Genomic DNA, 18,329 nt, shown 5'->3' on the forward strand with positions numbered 1-18,329 from the left:
GTCTGGAGATACGCACCTCAGGGCTAGTGCGGGGAGCGGGAACAGGCCGAATAGGACTAGGCGGGCTCATGGGAAGCTTGGTCCGGGTTGCTGGTACTGGTCGTGCCGGACTGGAGGTACCCACTTCCGGGTTAGCATGAGAGGTGGGAACCGGAAAGACTGGGCAATGGAGGCGCACAGGTGGCCTTGACCGCACCACCTGCACAACCCGTCCTGGCTGGATGGAACTAGCAGCCCTGCACGAGCGGGGTGCTGGTACAGGGCGAACTGGGCTGTGCAGGGGCCTGATGGTTGCCGTACGTAGAGCGGGTGTAGGGTAGCCTGGTCCTAGGAGGCGTACCGGCGACCAGACGCGCTGCGCAGGCATCCTCCTACCAGGCTGGATGCCCACTCTAGCACGGCATCTGCGAGGGGCTGGAATGGCGCGCACCAGACTGTGCGTGCGTATGGGCGAGATAGTTCGCACCTCAGCGAAACACGGCACTCTCTACCTCATACGCTCCTCCATACTCTCACGGGTAGCTGGCTTATGGCTCTTCCTAGGCCTTGCCAAACTACCCGTGTGCCCCCCCCAAAAAAATCCTTAGGGGTGCCTATCCGGCTTCCTCGCCAGACGTGTCCCTCGGTAGCGTTCCTGGTCCACCCCGGCCTTCTTCCACGGGCCCTCTCCGGCCAGAATCTGTTCCCAAGTCCATCTCTCAGTATAGTCCATATATTCCTCGTGCCGCTCCTTTCTCCGCTGCTTGGTCCTGTTGTGGTGGGTAGTTCTGTCACATTCCTCTTCGTCAGAAGATATGTTGAAATCGCTGTCGGACAAAGTGGACCAATATGCGGTGGATTGCGTGCTCATCATCATCATTTATTTTAAATGTGACCACGAGGAAAAAACAATAAACAAAAACTCACGACAGGAACAGTGTAGCAGGCTAAACAAAAGCAGTGCTAACATACAACTACCCACAAGTGACAAACAAAACACATACCTACTTATAGGACTCCCAATCAGAGGCAACTAGAAACACCTGCCTCCAATTGAGAGTCTAGCAACCAAACCTGCACATAGAAAACTTAACCTAGAACCTACTCATACAAAAACATACACCACAAAACCCTGGAACACATAAATAACACACCCCTCTAAGCTATACACAAAAAAAACACCATACAAAACAAACATACCTCTGCCACGCCCTGACCAAATAATACAAATAATCTGCTATACTGGTCAGGACGTGACAGAAAGGAATTAAACGCATATTACAAATACTAAGAAGCGTTGGACCAGTAACTGAAATGTCTCTGGTTCGAATCCCTGAGTCGACTAGGTGAAAAATATGGCGATGTACACTTGAGCAAGGCACATACCCGTAATTGCTCCTGTAAGTCGCTCTGGATAATCAGCTAAATTACTAAAATGTTAATGTATTAAATAAAACAAGTTGTGACCATACACAAAACTCTGCAGAATAGCCTTCCTAAACTTGCAGGCTAAAAAATAGATATGACAATGACAATAATGGAGTTTTCCTCATACAGATACATGCGGAAAGATTGTAATAAATAATACATGAGAGTATGAGGGACAATTGTATCCATCAGGCCTGAGTCGTTCATTAAACAATAGTCTTAACTCACTCACTTGTATTGGCAATGTATGAGTAGATCATATCAATCCAACAGTCAAAATGCATAGTACTATAAAATGGTAATGAAAATGTAATAAGGAAATCAAACAAAATATATGTGTAAGGTAACTAACTATAAAAAGCATCAAGCAAAAGCCATTCATACATGTATGGGACCAACCCACAGACATGACATATCAAATACATTATTCTAAGTCATATTACCAACATCAAAATATGAAAACAATAAACATTTTCTGACACTAAGGTTATAAGGTCTCAATGTATGTGGGTATGTCATTTGACCTGACAGACACTCTGAAATAAACATTCTAATGAAACGGTGAACACAAATATCAACATAGCTACACAATTCCTGTCTAAAGGTGTGATATTTTTCACAATGTCACTAGTAGGTGGGGACTTGGGTACAGTTCCTTCCGCAAGAACTGCGGGTAACACTTCCTATGAATACCCTCTTCATAACGTGTTATAAGTGTATTTATGACACCTTATAATCTATGCATTATACATCATATTGCATGACATAGGCACTAATGGCTGCTAATACATGTCTATATATTCCTACAGCATTTTAAGCAGGCAGCATAATGCCTTTGATTATGAAGCTAAGTGGTATGACCTACATGAAATGCTCTTTAGGAAATTGCGTCCGAGGGCTATACTGTAACGACTTCACCCAAATTACTAAATTACATTTGGTTTCCTTACCCTGTAAGCAGTCTATGGACAAGCTCAGACAGCAATCCATGCTTTGGTTTTGTTTACCTGACCACTGTCTTCAAATGCTAACTTTTTAGATCAAATCCAATGTCAGGTAATGTGAAGCCAATATCCCCTTTCTTGCATTGTTTTCATGCTTCATGTCCAAATCTCTTAAAATAACTGAGTTGTGGTACACAATCAAATGTTGACACTTTAGGATGATTTGTGAAAAATGCTTTTAACAGGGTTATTGAGTTGGATTTGTGCCACAAATGCTAAAATGCATTTCCCTAACCAAGTACATAACACAAAACCAAAGCATGGTTTGCTTTCTTATCTTGTCCATAGATTGCTTACAGGGTAACAACAACAACATGTAGTTTTGTAATTTGGGTGAACTATCCCTTTATGCGCGCAAGACAGAGTTACATAGGTGTAAGAGGGTGTGCAGTGAAATTAGAATATGGCCAATCATTTAATGAGCACAGAATGTATAATATAACGATCCTAATGTGCTTTTCAAATATGGCATCTGGTGATAATGCTTTATGCAGTTATAGATGTCCATGAGCAGTTATTAGCACCTATGTTGTGCATCCTGATGCATTATGAATAGAAGGTGTTATTAATGCTCCTATAACGCATTATAAAGAGAACATCCATATGAAGTGTTACCTGTTTAAAACCTGTTGGGGCTCGGGGGCAGTATTGAGACATTTTGAAAAAAATATGTGCCCATTTTTAACTGCCTCCTACACCAACTCAGAAGCTAGGATATGCATATTATTAACACATTCGGATAGAAAACACTCTGAATTTTCTAAAACAGTTTGAATGGTGTCTGTAAGTATAACAAAACTCATATTGCAGGCAAAAACCTGTGAAAAATAGATCCAAAAAAATGTGAATTTTGTGACTGTACTATTTAGTGTCATTGTTTTATAGATACCATAGTGAGAAAGGATTCATTTCGCAACACCTACGGCTTCCACTAGATGTCAACGATCTTTATAAAGTTGTTTGAAGCGTCTATGATAAACAGAGAACAAATTAGAATCCAAGGAAGTTGACATGTCATCACTTCATTTTTTTGCGCCTGCGCATAAATCTGAGAAACGTGAGTTTGTCATCATTTTTTATCTAGACATAGGATAGGTTGTGTGAAAATATTACTGATGTTTAACGTTAAAAATGGACCAAAAGATTAATGCTAAACAACATTTGACATGTTTGAACGAACATAAATAGATTATTTACTAGGTTTTTTTTAGCTTTTCGGCGTGATTTTACCAGCCCCACACCACGTTTTGTGGGAGCATAATGAACGCTAAGTACTTGGTGTTATTTGGACATAAATTATGAACTTTGTCAAAAGAAACCACATTTGTTCCGGACCTGGAATGCCTTCCGGACCTGGGATCCTGCCTTCTGATGGAGATAATCAAAGGTAAGGGGGTATTTACAATGTTATTATCGATTTTAGATGATGCTAACTGTATAGCATAGCCTGTTGTTCTTAGCATAGCACCCCGTTTATTGCAAAATGTGATTTCCCAGTAAAGTTATTTTGAGATCTGGCCATTCGGTAGCAATTACGAGATGATAATATATTATTCTTTGAATGACAATATTATAATTTACCAATGTTTTCGAATAGTAATTTTGTTATGTTCACCGGAAGCATTTCAGAGAAGAAAAAAATCTGAATTTCACGCTACTGTAAAATGCTGTTTTTGGATATAAATATGAACTTGATGGAACAAAAAATGCATGTATTGTATAACATAATGTCCTAGGAGTGTCATCTGATGGAGATTGACAAAAGTTAGTGCATAATTCAAGCTGGTTTCTGCTTTTGGTGACGCCTGACCTTGAATTGAAAATGGATGTTTGTACTTTTGTGGCTATGTACTGTCCTAACATAATCTAACTTTATGCTTTTGCCGTAAAGCCTCTTTGAAAATCAAACAATGTGGTTAGATTAAGGAGATGTTTATCATTTAAATTGTGTAAAATAGTTGATTGTTTGAGAAATTGAAATTATTAGATTTTTGATGTTTTGAATTTCCAGCCTTGTTAGCAATCCCGGCTCGGGGTTCATTGCTAACCTGTAGCCCCAACAGGTTAAACTGACCAATCATGATTTCCTATGAAAACGGTGGCTTAAATAAAGTCTGATGTAGTATCTTCTAGAGCAGGGGTACTCAACTCTTACCCTACGAGGTCTGGAGCCTGCTGGTTTTCTGTAATACCTCATAATTAATTGCACACACCTGGTGTCACAGGTCTAAATCAGTCCCTGATTAGAGGGGAAGAATGACAAAATGCAGTGGAACTTGTTTTGAGGTCCAGAGTTGAGTTTGAGGGCTCTAGTCTCTAAAGGAAAATGGAACATGAACTTTCTTTACTGAAAGTAGGATTACAGGTGTCGGTTTAAGTTAAATGTCTGTGAACATTTTTGCTGAAGTTGGGACAAATTATGCAAGTTATTTTAACACTAACATGCTGTAACTCTCAATTCAGAAATAATGAATAATTTCTTCAGTAAAATAGAGCTTTTTAGACCGGGCCCTGTGATAATGATGTCTCTTCTACACTACATGACCAAAAGTATGTGGACACCTGCTCGTTGAACGTCTCAATCCAAAATCATGGGCATTATTATGGAGTTGGTCCCCCCTTTGCTGCTATAACAGCCTCCACTCTTCTGGGAAGGCTTTCCACTAAATGTTGGAACATTGCTGCGGGGACTTGCTTCCATTCAGCCACAAGAGCATTAGAGAGGTCGGGCACTGATGTTGGGTGATTAGGCCTGGCTCGCAGTCAGCGTTCCAAAGGTATTTGATGGGGTTGAGGTCAGGGCTCTGTGCAGGCCAGTCAAGTTCTTCCACACCGATCTCGACAAATCATTTCTGTATGGACCTCGCTTTGTGCACAGGGGCATTGTCATGCTGAAACAGGAAAGGGCCTCCCCAAACTGTTGCCACAAAGTTGGAAGCACAGAATAATCTACAATATCATTGTATGCTGTAGCGTTAAGATTTCCCTTCACTGGAACTAAGGGGCCTAGCCAGAACCATGAAAAACAGCCCCATACCATTATTGCTTCTCCAAAAAACGTTACAGTTGGCACTATGCATTGGGGCAGGTACCATTTTTCTGGCATCCGCCAAACCTAGAGGACAGACAATTTTCAGCACATGGGCGGCCCTGTTCTGTGAGCTTGTGTGGCCTACCACATCGCGGCTGAGCCATTGTTGCTCCACAATAACAGCACTTACAGTTGACCCTTGGCAGCTCTAGCAGGGCAGAAATTCTATGAACTGACTTGTTGGAAAGGTAGCATCCTATGACGGTACCACATTGAAAGTCACTGAGCTCTTCAGTAAGGCCATTGTACTGCCAATGTTTGTCTATTGAGATTGCATGGCGGTGTACTCTTTTTTATACACCTGTCAGCTGCGGGTGTGGCTGAAATAGCCGAAACCATTCATTTGAAGGGGTGTCCACATACTTTTGTGTATACATAGTGTAAATAACGCCTAGTTTAGCTATTTGACATGTTCACAAGACATTGAGACCTCATGATCTTGGAAATGTCTATACTAAAGAGGTTTATGTTTTATGCATCTTCTCATGTGTATGTAATTTATATTTGCTTGTATGTATAGTATACAATACTAGCGTAAGTATGATCTTGTTATCCTTTCATATCATTATAATGTTGTATAGCTAATATGTGACATGCTGTATCATAATCAGTCATAAGTCACACTCATTTTCAGATAACAATAATTTTGTAATTTTAGTTATCTACAAGTAATGGGCTGTTTTGGAATTTCAACTGATTTCACTTAAACACGTTTCCTAACCTATCCAGATTACACCTGTCACATAGAGAATGAAATTAATAAACTGTTGAGCTTTCTGAAAAGCATTGTGCAGTAAAACACACTGCTCAGAATGTGTCTTGGGGTTGACATGACTGATTATGATGAAGCCAGTCACATATGTGTATCTTATAATAAATACTGGATATCATATATTACTGTATCTTATAATATCTTATTAGATTTTCTTTTGTTATACAAACGTCCACCGCTTGTTACAGTTCTCCTCTTCTTGACTCCATGTCATTATGTCCTTTGTCCTTGGGAAAAACACAAGAGTTACTAATATGCTGGAGCTAAAAGTCAACCAGTCCCATCATTTTACATACCAAGCCAAACAGTTCACCAGTTGTCAGAGGACATAAACAGTACTTACTATTAACTCAGGAGGTTTGGTGACTTGGTCCTTGTCAAAGGCCTGTTGGTCCAATAGAGCAGTGGTCTCCTCTGCAGCTCTGTTAGACATGGGAGGTCCTCCATTCATCTGAGGAGGTCCTGGACTCTGTGCACCAGGAGTCACTTCCTTAGTCTCATTGTTAACCCTGTGGGAGAAATAAAACATCAACATTCATGATTCACCATAATACTGCCACCTATAGAGATTGAAATAATCAACAGCTGATTGAAATAATCAACTCATAATTAAGCTTTGATTATTTGAATCAGCTGTGTATTGCTAGGGCAAAAAACAAAACTTGGGGCCCCCAGGACCGAGTTTGGGAAACACTGGGCTAACATGAACCCTGGGAAAATGGGGTTGGTGACATTATTACCCAATGAGTTGTGGATGTATCAATATGTAATCAAGTTTACCTGACATCAGGGTGTCCATTCACTAGAGGGGGTTCAGCATGTGTCTTCTGACAGGATTCAGGGTCTGTTCCCCCACTGTCTGCTGACTTCCTGTCCTGCCCTTCTAGCACGCCTTCCTCTCCTGGGCTTCTAAGGGTGATTATTACATGGGTAAGAATTGAAGGATCTGTTGGAGAGGGGTACACATGGTCTACATGTTCATGACCTAAGTGACAAAGGAGTAAGTCACCTGCAGAGGAGGGGTGAAGTCTCACCAGCACCCTGACCTGGAGCCCCATCAGTCAGGTGTGATTCGCTGTGGAGTAAGATACAGACTGGATCAGGAAACATGACCTCAACCAGTTATTTAACCTCCTCTACCATCCCATACAACTTTACACACAGACAAATTGTCACGTCCTGATCCTAGTAAGATGTCATTTTCTATAGTGGAGTAGGTCAAGGGGTGTTTTGTGTTTTTCTATGTTTTCTATTTCTACGTTTAAGTTCTAGTTTTTCTATTTCTATGTTGGGGTTGTTTGGTTGATCTCCAATTTGAGGCAGCTGGTCCTCGTTACCTCTGATTGGAGATCATATTTAAGTAGGGGTTTTTCTTCCTGGGTTTTTGTGGGTTATTATATTTTGAGTAGTGTTTGTTTCTCTCTGCGTCACAGTTTGTTGTTTTGTAAATTCAGTTATTTATGTTTTGCAAAGTATCACGGATTTAATAAAATGTGGAACTACAACCACGCTGCACTTTGGTCTGCTCCTTTTGACAGCCGTGACACAAACACACATTCTCACCTTCTATAGGGCACGCGTCCATTGCTCTGAGGTTGACCCAGAAGCTGTGGGTCATCAGTCTGGCTGTTAACCCTGTGGGAGCAATAACAGGGCTATCATCAGGATTAAAACTCTTGATCCAGCACAAACAACACTGTCCTCCATAGAGGCAGAGACTAACATGATACATGGGATCAATTCTGAAGAGATAAATGAGATTTCATTCAACAGATAATGAAGATTTACTTAAGGAGTCCTCATGTGGAGAATTTACCTGACAACCTTGGGTACATTCAGTGGAGGGGAATCAGCATGTGTCTTCTGACAGGTTTCAGTGTCTGCTCTGTCATTGTCTGACGGTTTTCCATCCTCCATTCCTAGAACGCCTTCCTCTCCTTGGTCGCTAAAGGGGAGATTATTACATTGATAAGGATTTAAGGATCTCGATTGGGAAGGATACAAATGTTCTCCATATCCATAGCCTACATTACAGAGGACTGACAGGTGATTAGTCATGTGGTACAGTTTACCTGGCATCTCCATTCAGCAGAGGGGTGTCAGCGCCTGTCTCTTCATTGTCCATGGGCTGCCTGTTCTCCTCTCCTGGCTCACCTCCTTGGTCACTAAAATTGAGATCATGATGACCATGACTGTAAGGATAAGCAAGGCAAACTGATCCAGGACAGAGTAGAGTATAAAGATGTAATAGAGGTATTTTAACTAACCTGGGAACAACCACAGCCTCAACAGTCTCACCGTCATCAGGCTTTCTGATGTCTCTGTGATAAAACATGTACCAAAGGTTCAGTCAGATACCCACAGGTACAACTGGAATCATCTACGGTACATTACACCACAGTCAAAAATACACCAGTTGCCCTTCTGGCTTGAATATGTTATGTCTTGCCTGGGCAGGGCTCAAAAGGCAGGGTCTTTGCTGAAAGTTGTTGCTTGCCAATAGACATTACTGGTATTTAGAAATGCCATGCGGATCTATTGAGTATTTCTTCCTTCACCTTCTATAGCAGGGCTCTCCAACCCTGTTCCTGGAGAGCTACCCTCCTGTAGGTTCTGTCTCCAACCCTGTTCCTGGAGAGCTACCATCCTGTAGATTCTGTCTCCAATCCCAGTTGTAACTAACCTGATGCAGCTTTCGGGGATGGGCAACTTTGATGGGGGCCACAAAAATCCGAACTCATTATGAGGGGTTGTAGTGGCTAGTGGGTCTGTGTACCCACATTCATACCCACACATGCAGTCGGTGCCGGCCCAAAGCCGTCATTTCATGCTATTCTATTCATTTTGCCATTCGTGGAATCAATAAACAGCAGTTTTACAGCTAATTTACTGCAATTCTACACATTTTGCCATAGGGTGGAGAGAAATGCTAGCATGTCAATATGATATCTAAAAGAGAGTGACTTACAAAGTCAATGGGTCCCCCCCAGTTAGCAATTTGACGATGATTACCACAAGTTTCGATAGCTGGCTAGATTAATTTACCAATCTAAAAAATTGTTAGCTGACATGGACTAATTGAGCGACTGTCAGTGACTGACATAACAAGAGGACAATTGCTGATGAACAACCAAATTTCGAAATTGCACCTTGTGTATTCTACTATTCTAGCTGTCAACAGTACAACGGGGGTCTGCAGGCTGCCAGTTTCCCATCCCTGAGCTAATTATTAGAATCAGGTGTGCTAGATTAGGTTTGGACTGAAAACCTACAGGACAGTAGTTCTCCAGAAACAGGGTTGGAGAGCTACTGTTCTATAGAGACAGAAACTAATATGACCCATAGCAACAGCTGAAGATAAGAGAGACTATCATTCTGTGGTTGATTACAGATCAATAAAGGGATGTGGAAAGGTTTACCTGGCATCACGTCGCTCATTCTGCATCAGAGGAATGGAGTTTGGTTCTGGATTGCCCTGACCCTCTTCCACATCTCTGTGGCCTTGGTGGCTAAAGATTAGATTATTACATTAATAAGAAATTAAGGATAATGTTTGATAAACAACAGTAACTTGACAAAATGGCCAACAAGTCTATAGTTTGTAAGTGGCCTGCAAGTTCCAGGCTGTTCTCATCCTGTTTGTGACCTGCTAGGACCCCATTGGTCTGACTTTAAACCCTAGTAGTAAGACAGAGAGAACTAGTCTCATAACTAACATACACCCTCTGCAACAATTCTAATTGACTTAAAGAGCTCCCTTCACAAACACAAAAACAATTATATAGGATACTCACCACTGTTTGTCTCTCCAAGGTTTAAACACACAGAGCAGAGCAGCAATGACCACCACAACAGCTACAATACCAACTGAAAAACAAAATGTAGTCATCAGATGATGACATATTCACACAAATGAAAAGGTTTTAAAATAACCTAACAGTAGTTGATCTTGGTAGCACCATTTTGAGGTCAGATTTACTTGTTATTTTCTCATACAGAGGAAGCTGTGGTGATAGATTTGCTTAAACACTCACCAATAATTTTCCAGATCAAATCAGTGTCACCACGGTTTGAATCAGGATTGTCTCCATCTATAATGGATGATTAGAGAGAATAAAGTCATTTCCATGACATAATCAATCAAAATACTGAACAACACAGAATAATGTGCTATGCAGCATTTTCCTTAGTTTAATTTTCAGGCAGGCTTTCAGAAAAGAAAACATAAAAACTAATTCTCAAGGGATTTACATTGGTCTCTCAATGTTCATCATGAATATTAGCCATCTCAGTACTCACCTTTGATGATAGTTGAATTCAAAGGTGCAGTTGTCACAACCTCATTCCTCATCTCTACAAAGGCCAGACAGAGGTTAAAAGGTGTACAGTATTCAAAATGAATGAATATGATTTAGTGCTTTTCTCTACGTGTCCTTGAAAGATACTTGAAATTGATGGAAAAGAGGAATGTCAACTGTCTACCTGTGACAATGTAATGGGAACATCTCTCCTTAACTGGGGGTTGTTTACCATTAGACTCAGTTCCAGCCTTCTGCTAAGAGGGAATGAGGAGGGATATTGTTTCATCAGTTGCATCCTAATAATACGGGATTAAACCCAGAAATAAAAAGACAAATGTGTAAGTTGTTATAATCAACCTCTAAAAAATGTGAAATTACTGGGCTCACCTGTGTAGCATCACTGTAAATGAAGTTCATTGTCAGATTTTGGCATTTATAGAGGGTGATTGAACTGTTGTTCATTGTTACCACCTCATTCTTATCAAATTCCATTGGCTTGTCCCCTCCACTGTTAGCAATGGCAGTCTGTGGGAAAGAAAGACAAAAAACTGTTTCAAGTTGGAAAAAGGCAAGTCAAATGATCAGTACGGAATGTACAGTGCGTTCGGAAAGTATTCAGACCCCTTCACTTTTTCCACATTTTGTTACATTACAGCCTTATTCTAAAATGGATTAAATTGTTTTTTTCCCCCCTCATCAATCTACACACAATTAAAAAGTCAAGGGGTCTGAATACTTATGTAAATGTGATATTTCCATTTTCTATTTCTAAAAACGATTTTTTGCTTTGTCACTATGGGGTATTGTGTGTAGATTGATGAGGGCTAAAAAACAATGTAATTAATTTTAGAATGAGGCTGTAACGTATCAAAATGTGGAAAAAGTCAAGGGGTCTGAATACTTTCTGAATGCACTGTATGTAGTGGTATTATTTTAATTCAAGTAATTCTGTGTGGATTGCATCCACTGCTCTCCTGCAGTTGTTACTTCCTGTATAGCTTAACTAAAACACAGATTTGAACTTACCCCGTTCATGTTGAGCCCCGCAATCTCAGATACACCTGGAATGTCGTATAGATACATGTATCTACCATCCCTGGTCTTCAAATTTCCACAATCAATTTCCACCGAAGTACATGCTAAGGATGTCAAGGAAGTTTAATTTAGGACACATTTCTGTGTATTATTACTAAAATCACTTCCAAATTCCTTTAGACAAAAACAAAATGGAATATAGAAAGAGACTAGGTTTGAGATCGCAATACAATAAATAAGAAGAATAGATAAAGTTTGTGTAAGAAGAGGACTAGCGCTCAAACAGGTCTGACTTCTCTGAGGGCCCAGCCCTGAAGCAGTTTATTTAGCAGAAGTATCCGTCTTTAGGGAGAAATAGGGAAACTTTTAAATTAATTCTACAATAATGTGGTATTTTACCTTGATTCTCGACAGCGTAGGTTGGATAGACTTGCAAAACAGCAACCAAAAAACCCACTTCAAACAAAAACATTTTCAGTTCTGAGATGACACATCCACCTCCACGCTCAGTGAAATGGATTGCCATTTCCTGATTTCCTGGTTGTTTATATAAGCAGAGGAGGAGCTATGGTACGTACAATATGACGCACAGAATAAACATTATGTGTATTATTTGGGGCCTTTGATTCTTCAAAGTTGTAATTTATAAAGATGGGGAGCTAGATGAACACTGTTTAACAGCAAGGAACATGCATTCTGTTCAGTTGGCAATGGAAACATAGAAAAGGTTTGAAATGACTTGGTTAGAAGTTGTGTCATATCATTCAAATGTTGACGGTTGACTTTACACATCCACAAGCAACAACAGCCTAATGAACTGCTTGAACTCCAACCATTGTGGTATTAGAACGACCTCCAACCCCTGTCTCTTATGTACTGTAATATAATACTGTAAGTCTAAAACCAGAGGACATCCTTGCCATGTGACTGGGATGTATAGACAAGACATCTATATCAAATGTTACCTGAAGCTTCATGACAATAGAACACTTAGGCAGTTCAGAGAATACATTCATGTTGAGTTACAGACATCACGCAAATCATACACATTTTACCTGAACGATTATGAGCCTGGACTTGTGTGTGTGTGTGTGTGTGTGTGTGTGTGTGTGTGTGTGTGTGTGTGTGTGTGTGTGTGTGTGTGTGTGTGTGTGTGTGTGTGTGCTGCCTGCATGAACTTGAAAAGCTGCTGAAAACAAACTGAAAATAAGAGTGACAGAAAACAAAATAAGCAGTTTGATATTTCACATAATATATAACTCGCGCTCTGAGAAATGATTGACCACATACCTATGACATCATCAAGGTGGGACTGCACATACTTTCACAATCTAATTAACAATCAATTATAACATATGTTACCACAATTATAACATCTGTTTTCACAGGGCCCTCTTTAAATGAGTGTCCTTTATCATAATCAGTCATGATGAGTAAGAGGTCTACTTCCCTAAAACATCAACTGTAACCAAGCATGCTGCTAGTTGTTGGTATGAAACTGTAAACAGATGTTATGACGCAAGTGTTACACATCAACTTCTTTCTTCCATGTATCAATGTACTAATTTGCTACATAAGAAACAAGAAAATGCTGACCAGTAGCAATCGTGCCATGTCTGTGTGTCGGAATACAGAAGTCGTATCTTGAGGTTTGAACTTTGAAAACATAAGGCAGACTTTCTGTGATTTTTCCCCAAAATCATCACTGTGAAGTGATACTCCAATTGTATGACTGCTAATCACTCGATATTGGGAGTTGAGAAATAAAGTTGGTATAGTAAGCAGGAGGTCCTCTGTTCAACAGTTACTAAAGCTCAAAATGTGTCTTGAAGTTGATTTGACTCATTATGATGGAGCTAGTCACAATTGTACTTTTATATGTATAAAAATATATTATATACATTATATCATATCATATATTTCCTGTCCTGTCATGTCATGTTTTATCATATTATACAGTATTATAACATTGTTTCATGTAATATATATATATATATTTTTAAATTACCCCTTTTTCTCCCCAATTTTCGGGATACCAATTGGTAGTTACAGTCTTGTCCCATCGCTGCAACTCCCGTACAGACTCAGGAGAGGCGAAGGTCGAGAGCCATACGTTCTCTGAAACACGTCCTGCCAAGCGTTCATTGGGACAAGGACATGGGACAAGGGCATCCCAGCCGACCAAACCCTCCCCTAACCCGGACGACGCTGGGCCAATTGTGCGCCGCCTCATGGGACTCCCGGTCGCGGCCGGCTGCGACACAGTCCGGGATTGAACCCTTAGTGCCTTAGACCGCTGCACCACTCGAGAGGCACTCATGTAATATTCTTTAACAAGATATCTTATACTTAATAATATCTTATCACGTTTTATAAGTTTGCATCTCCTTGACTCCATGTCATTAGGTCCTTTGCCTTTTGGTGAAAAAAAATGCTGAGCATGAAAACAACCAAACCCATAATTCAGTTAGCAAGTTACCAGTTCACCAGCAAATAATGGAAAACTGAATGACCACTCACAGTACTACCTATTAACTAAAGGCATTTGGTGACTTGGTCCTTGTCCAAGGCCTGCTTATTCACCAGAGCAGTGGTCTCTTCTGCTGACCCAAGGTGATGAATGCTTCTAGCAAGAGGACACAGACTGGATCAGTAAACATGACCTCAAACATGGTATGCCTATTATTTTCCATAAGGCTCTCCTACAATCTTTCCCATTTCACTGTAAAGAGCACACAGTTAGCAATAGACGGAGAAACAGACACAATCTCACCTGTCAGACAGGCCATTACTCTTGAGGTTTATTCTGAATCACAGTATTGGGACTCAGGTCATCATTATGGCCATTAGTGCTGTGGGAGCAATGACAGATATCATCAGGGTTCAGATTCACAACACCCTCCCCTACCCCAGCACTGTCACCTACAGCTGTGGTTCCCAACCATTGGTACTAGGAACGCTGGAGGTACCTGGCCTATCCACAGGGTGTACTGTATTTGAGAAAAGAAAGATCAAAATTCATTTGGTGGTACAGTAACCGAAAAAGGTTGGAAACCACTGACCTACAGATTCGAGACAGAGGCTAACCCGACCTAAGATATCAGTTATGAAGTTAGTTAGATTATCACCCCAAAAATAAAGAGGATCTGTCAAGGGCTTCATCATCTGGTAAAGTTGACCTGGCATCATGGTGCCATTCACCAGAGGGGGTTCAGCAAGTCTTTTCTGCCAGGATTCAGTCTCTGTTCCCCCATGGACTATTGGCTTCTTGTTCCTCTCTTTTAGCAAGCCTTTCCCTCCTTGGCCGCTTAAAGTGAAATTATTACATGGATAAGAATGAAAGGATCTTGTTTGTGTTGGGTACAAATGTTCTCCATCTTCATATCTTGCAGATGACTGACTCGCCTGTCGAAGAATGGTGGAGTTTCTATATCAATAGCAATATAACCTGAAGCCCCATTGTTCTGGCTTGGATACCTAGGGAGTAAGATATAGGCTGGATCAGGAAACAGGGTTTCAAACATGGTTCATTTATTTTCCCTGGATCACCTCTCGGCCACCTCTCGGTCACTAACGTGGATTACAGGCATTTCATCTGGGAGGAGCAATTAGAACAACCCCCAGCCTCTGTCACTTATGTACTGTAATGTAATATGTCTCAGAGGACATCCTTGCCATGTGACTGGGATGTACAGACAAGACATCTATATCAAATGTTACCTGAAGCTTCATGACAATAGAACACTTAGGCAGTTCAGAGAATACATTCATGTTGAGTTACAGACATCACACAAATCATACACATTTTACTTGAATGATCATGAGCCTGGACTTGTGTGCGTGTGTGCATGTGTATGTGTATGTGTGAGTGCCTGAATGTGTGTATGTGTGTGTGTGTGTGTGTGTGTCTGCATAAACTTGAAAAGCTGAAAACAAGAGTGACAGAAGACTAAATAAATCAGAGTTTGATCTTTGCCTCTCCTCCAGTGTCTCATTTGAAGAAAACACAACCACAAACTGGAAAGGAATATTTTAATGATGAAAGTGTCACATTCCTCGTCGTCAGAAGATATGTTGAAATCGCTGTCGGACAAAGTGCAGACCCCTTTGGTTCCGGGTCGCAGGCAGTCTCCCTCGGTTCCGGGTCGCAGGCAGTGTCCCTCGGTTCCGGGTCGCAGGCAGTCTCCCTCGGTTCCGGACTAGACACTGTTGCCGGATACTCTAGCCTCTTGAGGATACCCTAGGATAGGGGGCGCCACAGCGCATTTTGAAAAAAAATCGTTCCCATTTTCAACGGCCTACTAATCAAACTCAGAAGCTAGGGCATGCATATACTTATTATATATGGATAGAAAACACTCTAAAGTTTCTAAAACTGTTTGAATGGTGTCTGTGAGTATAACAGAACTCAAATGGCAGTCAAAACCCCGAGACCGATTGAAACAGGAAGTGGAATTCAGAATTGTGGACTCGACTTCTCATCTTTCCCTATAAATCACACCGTTAACCATGGTTCAGTGAGCACTTCCTATTGCTTCCACTAGATGTCGCCAGTCTTTTCACAGTGGTTTGAGCCTTATACAGTCGAAACTCAGTGAATGAGACGCGTTGGAAATTGGTCACAGGGGATGGGCCATCACCATTATGACGCCGGCGGCCATGTCTACCCCCACCTTTGGAAACGGTTTTAAAGGCAATGAAATCATCCCCCTCGAATCTTATTGGCTCTCTTGGTGTTCCAGGCCCTGAAGATTAATGTTTTACAACGTTTGACATGTTTGAACGAACCTACAGGCGGGAGAATCTCATTTTATCCGGAACTTCAGCCCTGCGCTTGGAGAGAGCCCTAGGACGCGCTACCAACAGCAGGCTAATGGAACGTGAAGTATGGACTTTTTCGACCGAAAATACATCTGTTGTGGACCTGGGATGCTTTCTGATGAAGACAACTAAAGGTAGGCGATTATTGACAATATTATACAAGATGAGATGTGACATGCGATTGTTTCCAAGATGGCGCCGAGCTCTGTATATTAGCTCATTTTCTGAGTATCGCATCTCCTTTTATCGCAAAGTGTGATTACCCAGTAAAGTTAATTTAAAATCTGGTATGACAGGTGTTCTCAAGAGATATTCATCTATAAATGTTAGATTGACAATATAAATTTAAAAAATCGTTATCGGATAGTAATTTAGGGAATTGTAGCATTGTTTACCGGGACGCATTTGAGGGGAAATTATTTAGTCAACGTCAGACGCCGATGTAAAATGCTGTTTTTATATATAAATATGACCTTTATTGAACAAAAGAATGCATGCATTGTATAACATGATGTCCTAGGGGTGCCATCTGATGAAGTTTGTAAAAGGTTAGTGCTGCATTTAGCTGTTTTTTGATTATATGTGATGCAAGTGGTTGGTCGGAAAATGGCTATGAAGCTGCTTTTTACGATGGACTCATCTAACATAATCTAATGATTTGCTTTTCCTGTAAAACCTTTTTGAAATCGGACGACGTGGGTCGATTCAGGAGAGGTGTATCTCTAAAAAAAATATATATATATTTTATTTTTTTATTTTTAATTATGATTTTTTTTTAATGCTAATTGGCGATATGATTTTTCGCTGGATTTTGATCCCGCTGACGGGATGAGACGCTGGAGAGGCTAGACTGCACACTGGTGCCGGATACTCTGGACTGCACGCTGGTGCCGGATACTCTAGACTGCACGCTGGTGCCGGATACTCTGGACTGCACGCTGGTGCCAGATACTCTGGACTGCACGCTGGTGCCGGATACTCTGGACTGCACGCTGGTGACGGGCTCTTGAGGCTGGAAGCACTGGAAGCCTGATGCGTGGTACTGGTACTGGATGTGCCAGTCTGGAGATACGCACCTCAGGGCTAGTGCGGGGAGCGGGAACAGGCCGAATAGGACTAGGCGGGCTCATGGGAAGCTTGGTCCGGGTTGCTGGTACTGGTCGTGCCGGACTGGAGGTACCCACTTCCGGGTTAGCATGAGAGGTGGGAACCGGAAAGACTGGGCAATGGAGGCGCACAGGTGGCCTTGACCGCACCACCTGCACAACCCGTCCTGGCTGGATGGAACTAGCAGCCCTGCACGAGCGGGGTGCTGGTACAGGGCGAACTGGGCTGTGCAGGGGCCTGATGGTTGCCGTACGTAGAGCGGGTGTAGGGTAGCCTGGTCCTAGGAGGCGTACCGGCGACCAGACGCGCTGCGCAGGCATCCTCCTACCAGGCTGGATGCCCACTCTAGCACGGCATCTGCGAGGGGCTGGAATGGCGCGCACCAGACTGTGCGTGCGTATGGGCGAGATAGTTCGCACCTCAGCGAAACACGGCACTCTCTACCTCATACGCTCCTCCATACTCTCACGGGTAGCTGGCTTATGGCTCTTCCTAGGCCTTGCCAAACTACCCGTGTGCCCCCCCCAAAAAAATCCTTAGGGGTGCCTATCCGGCTTCCTCGCCAGACGTGTCCCTCGGTAGCGTTCCTGGTCCACCCCGGCCTTCTTCCACGGGCCCTCTCCGGCCAGAATCTGTTCCCAAGTCCATCTCTCAGTATAGTCCATATATTCCTCGTGCCGCTCCTTTCTCCGCTGCTTGGTCCTGTTGTGGTGGGTAGTTCTGTCACATTCCTCTTCGTCAGAAGATATGTTGAAATCGCTGTCGGACAAAGTGGACCAATATGCGGTGGA

At 41.9% G+C, this 18,329-nt stretch overlaps 1 protein-coding gene across 3 annotated transcripts; it reads right to left on the reverse strand.

The window, feature by feature from the left end:
* Positions 1-838: 838 nt before the first annotated feature.
* LOC145879823 (uncharacterized) lies at positions 839-12,399 on the reverse strand. Of its 3 annotated transcripts, none has more exons than XM_082976447.1 (16): positions 12,010-12,399; positions 11,602-11,714; positions 10,963-11,100; positions 10,757-10,829; positions 10,574-10,627; positions 10,309-10,365; positions 10,069-10,141; positions 9,694-9,783; positions 8,542-8,595; positions 8,347-8,439; positions 8,091-8,219; positions 7,838-7,909; positions 7,284-7,349; positions 7,055-7,180; positions 6,618-6,783; positions 839-6,501 (listed from the first exon to the last, which is right to left on the reverse strand). In XM_082976447.1, exons 1-16 carry the CDS (start codon positions 12,134-12,136, stop codon positions 6,457-6,459), a joined length of 1,476 nt encoding a protein of 491 aa, XP_082832573.1. In that variant the 5' UTR covers positions 12,137-12,399; the 3' UTR covers positions 839-6,456. The 3 variants fall into 3 exon arrangements, with proteins under 3 accessions (XP_082832573.1, XP_082832572.1, XP_082832571.1); XM_082976446.1 differs by having other exon boundaries at positions 7,055-7,183; positions 10,757-10,826; positions 12,010-12,394; XM_082976445.1 differs by having other exon boundaries at positions 7,055-7,183; positions 12,010-12,394.
* Between the last annotated feature and the right edge of the window lie 5,930 nt (positions 12,400-18,329).

This window comes from Salmo salar, chromosome 06 (assembly GCF_965601325.2).
Source record: "Salmo salar chromosome 06, fSalSal1, whole genome shotgun sequence".
Taxonomy (NCBI): domain Eukaryota; kingdom Metazoa; phylum Chordata; class Actinopteri; order Salmoniformes; family Salmonidae; genus Salmo; species Salmo salar.

What these genes read in the sequence shown, in the direction of transcription:
- LOC145879823 (XM_082976445.1), bottom strand. Translation starts at nt 12,136, where the DNA reads ATGGCAATCCATTTCACTGAGCGTGGAGGTGGATGTGTCATCTCAGAA. An exon ending in CTACGCTGTCGAGAATCAAG is followed by an intron (nt 11,715 to 12,009) that starts GTAAAATACCAC and finishes TGACATCCTTAG; the next exon opens with CATGTACTTCGGTGGAAATT. An exon ending in TTTGATCTGGAAAATTATTG is followed by an intron (nt 10,142 to 10,308) that starts GTGAGTGTTTAA and finishes TTTGTTTTTCAG; the next exon opens with TTGGTATTGTAGCTGTTGTG.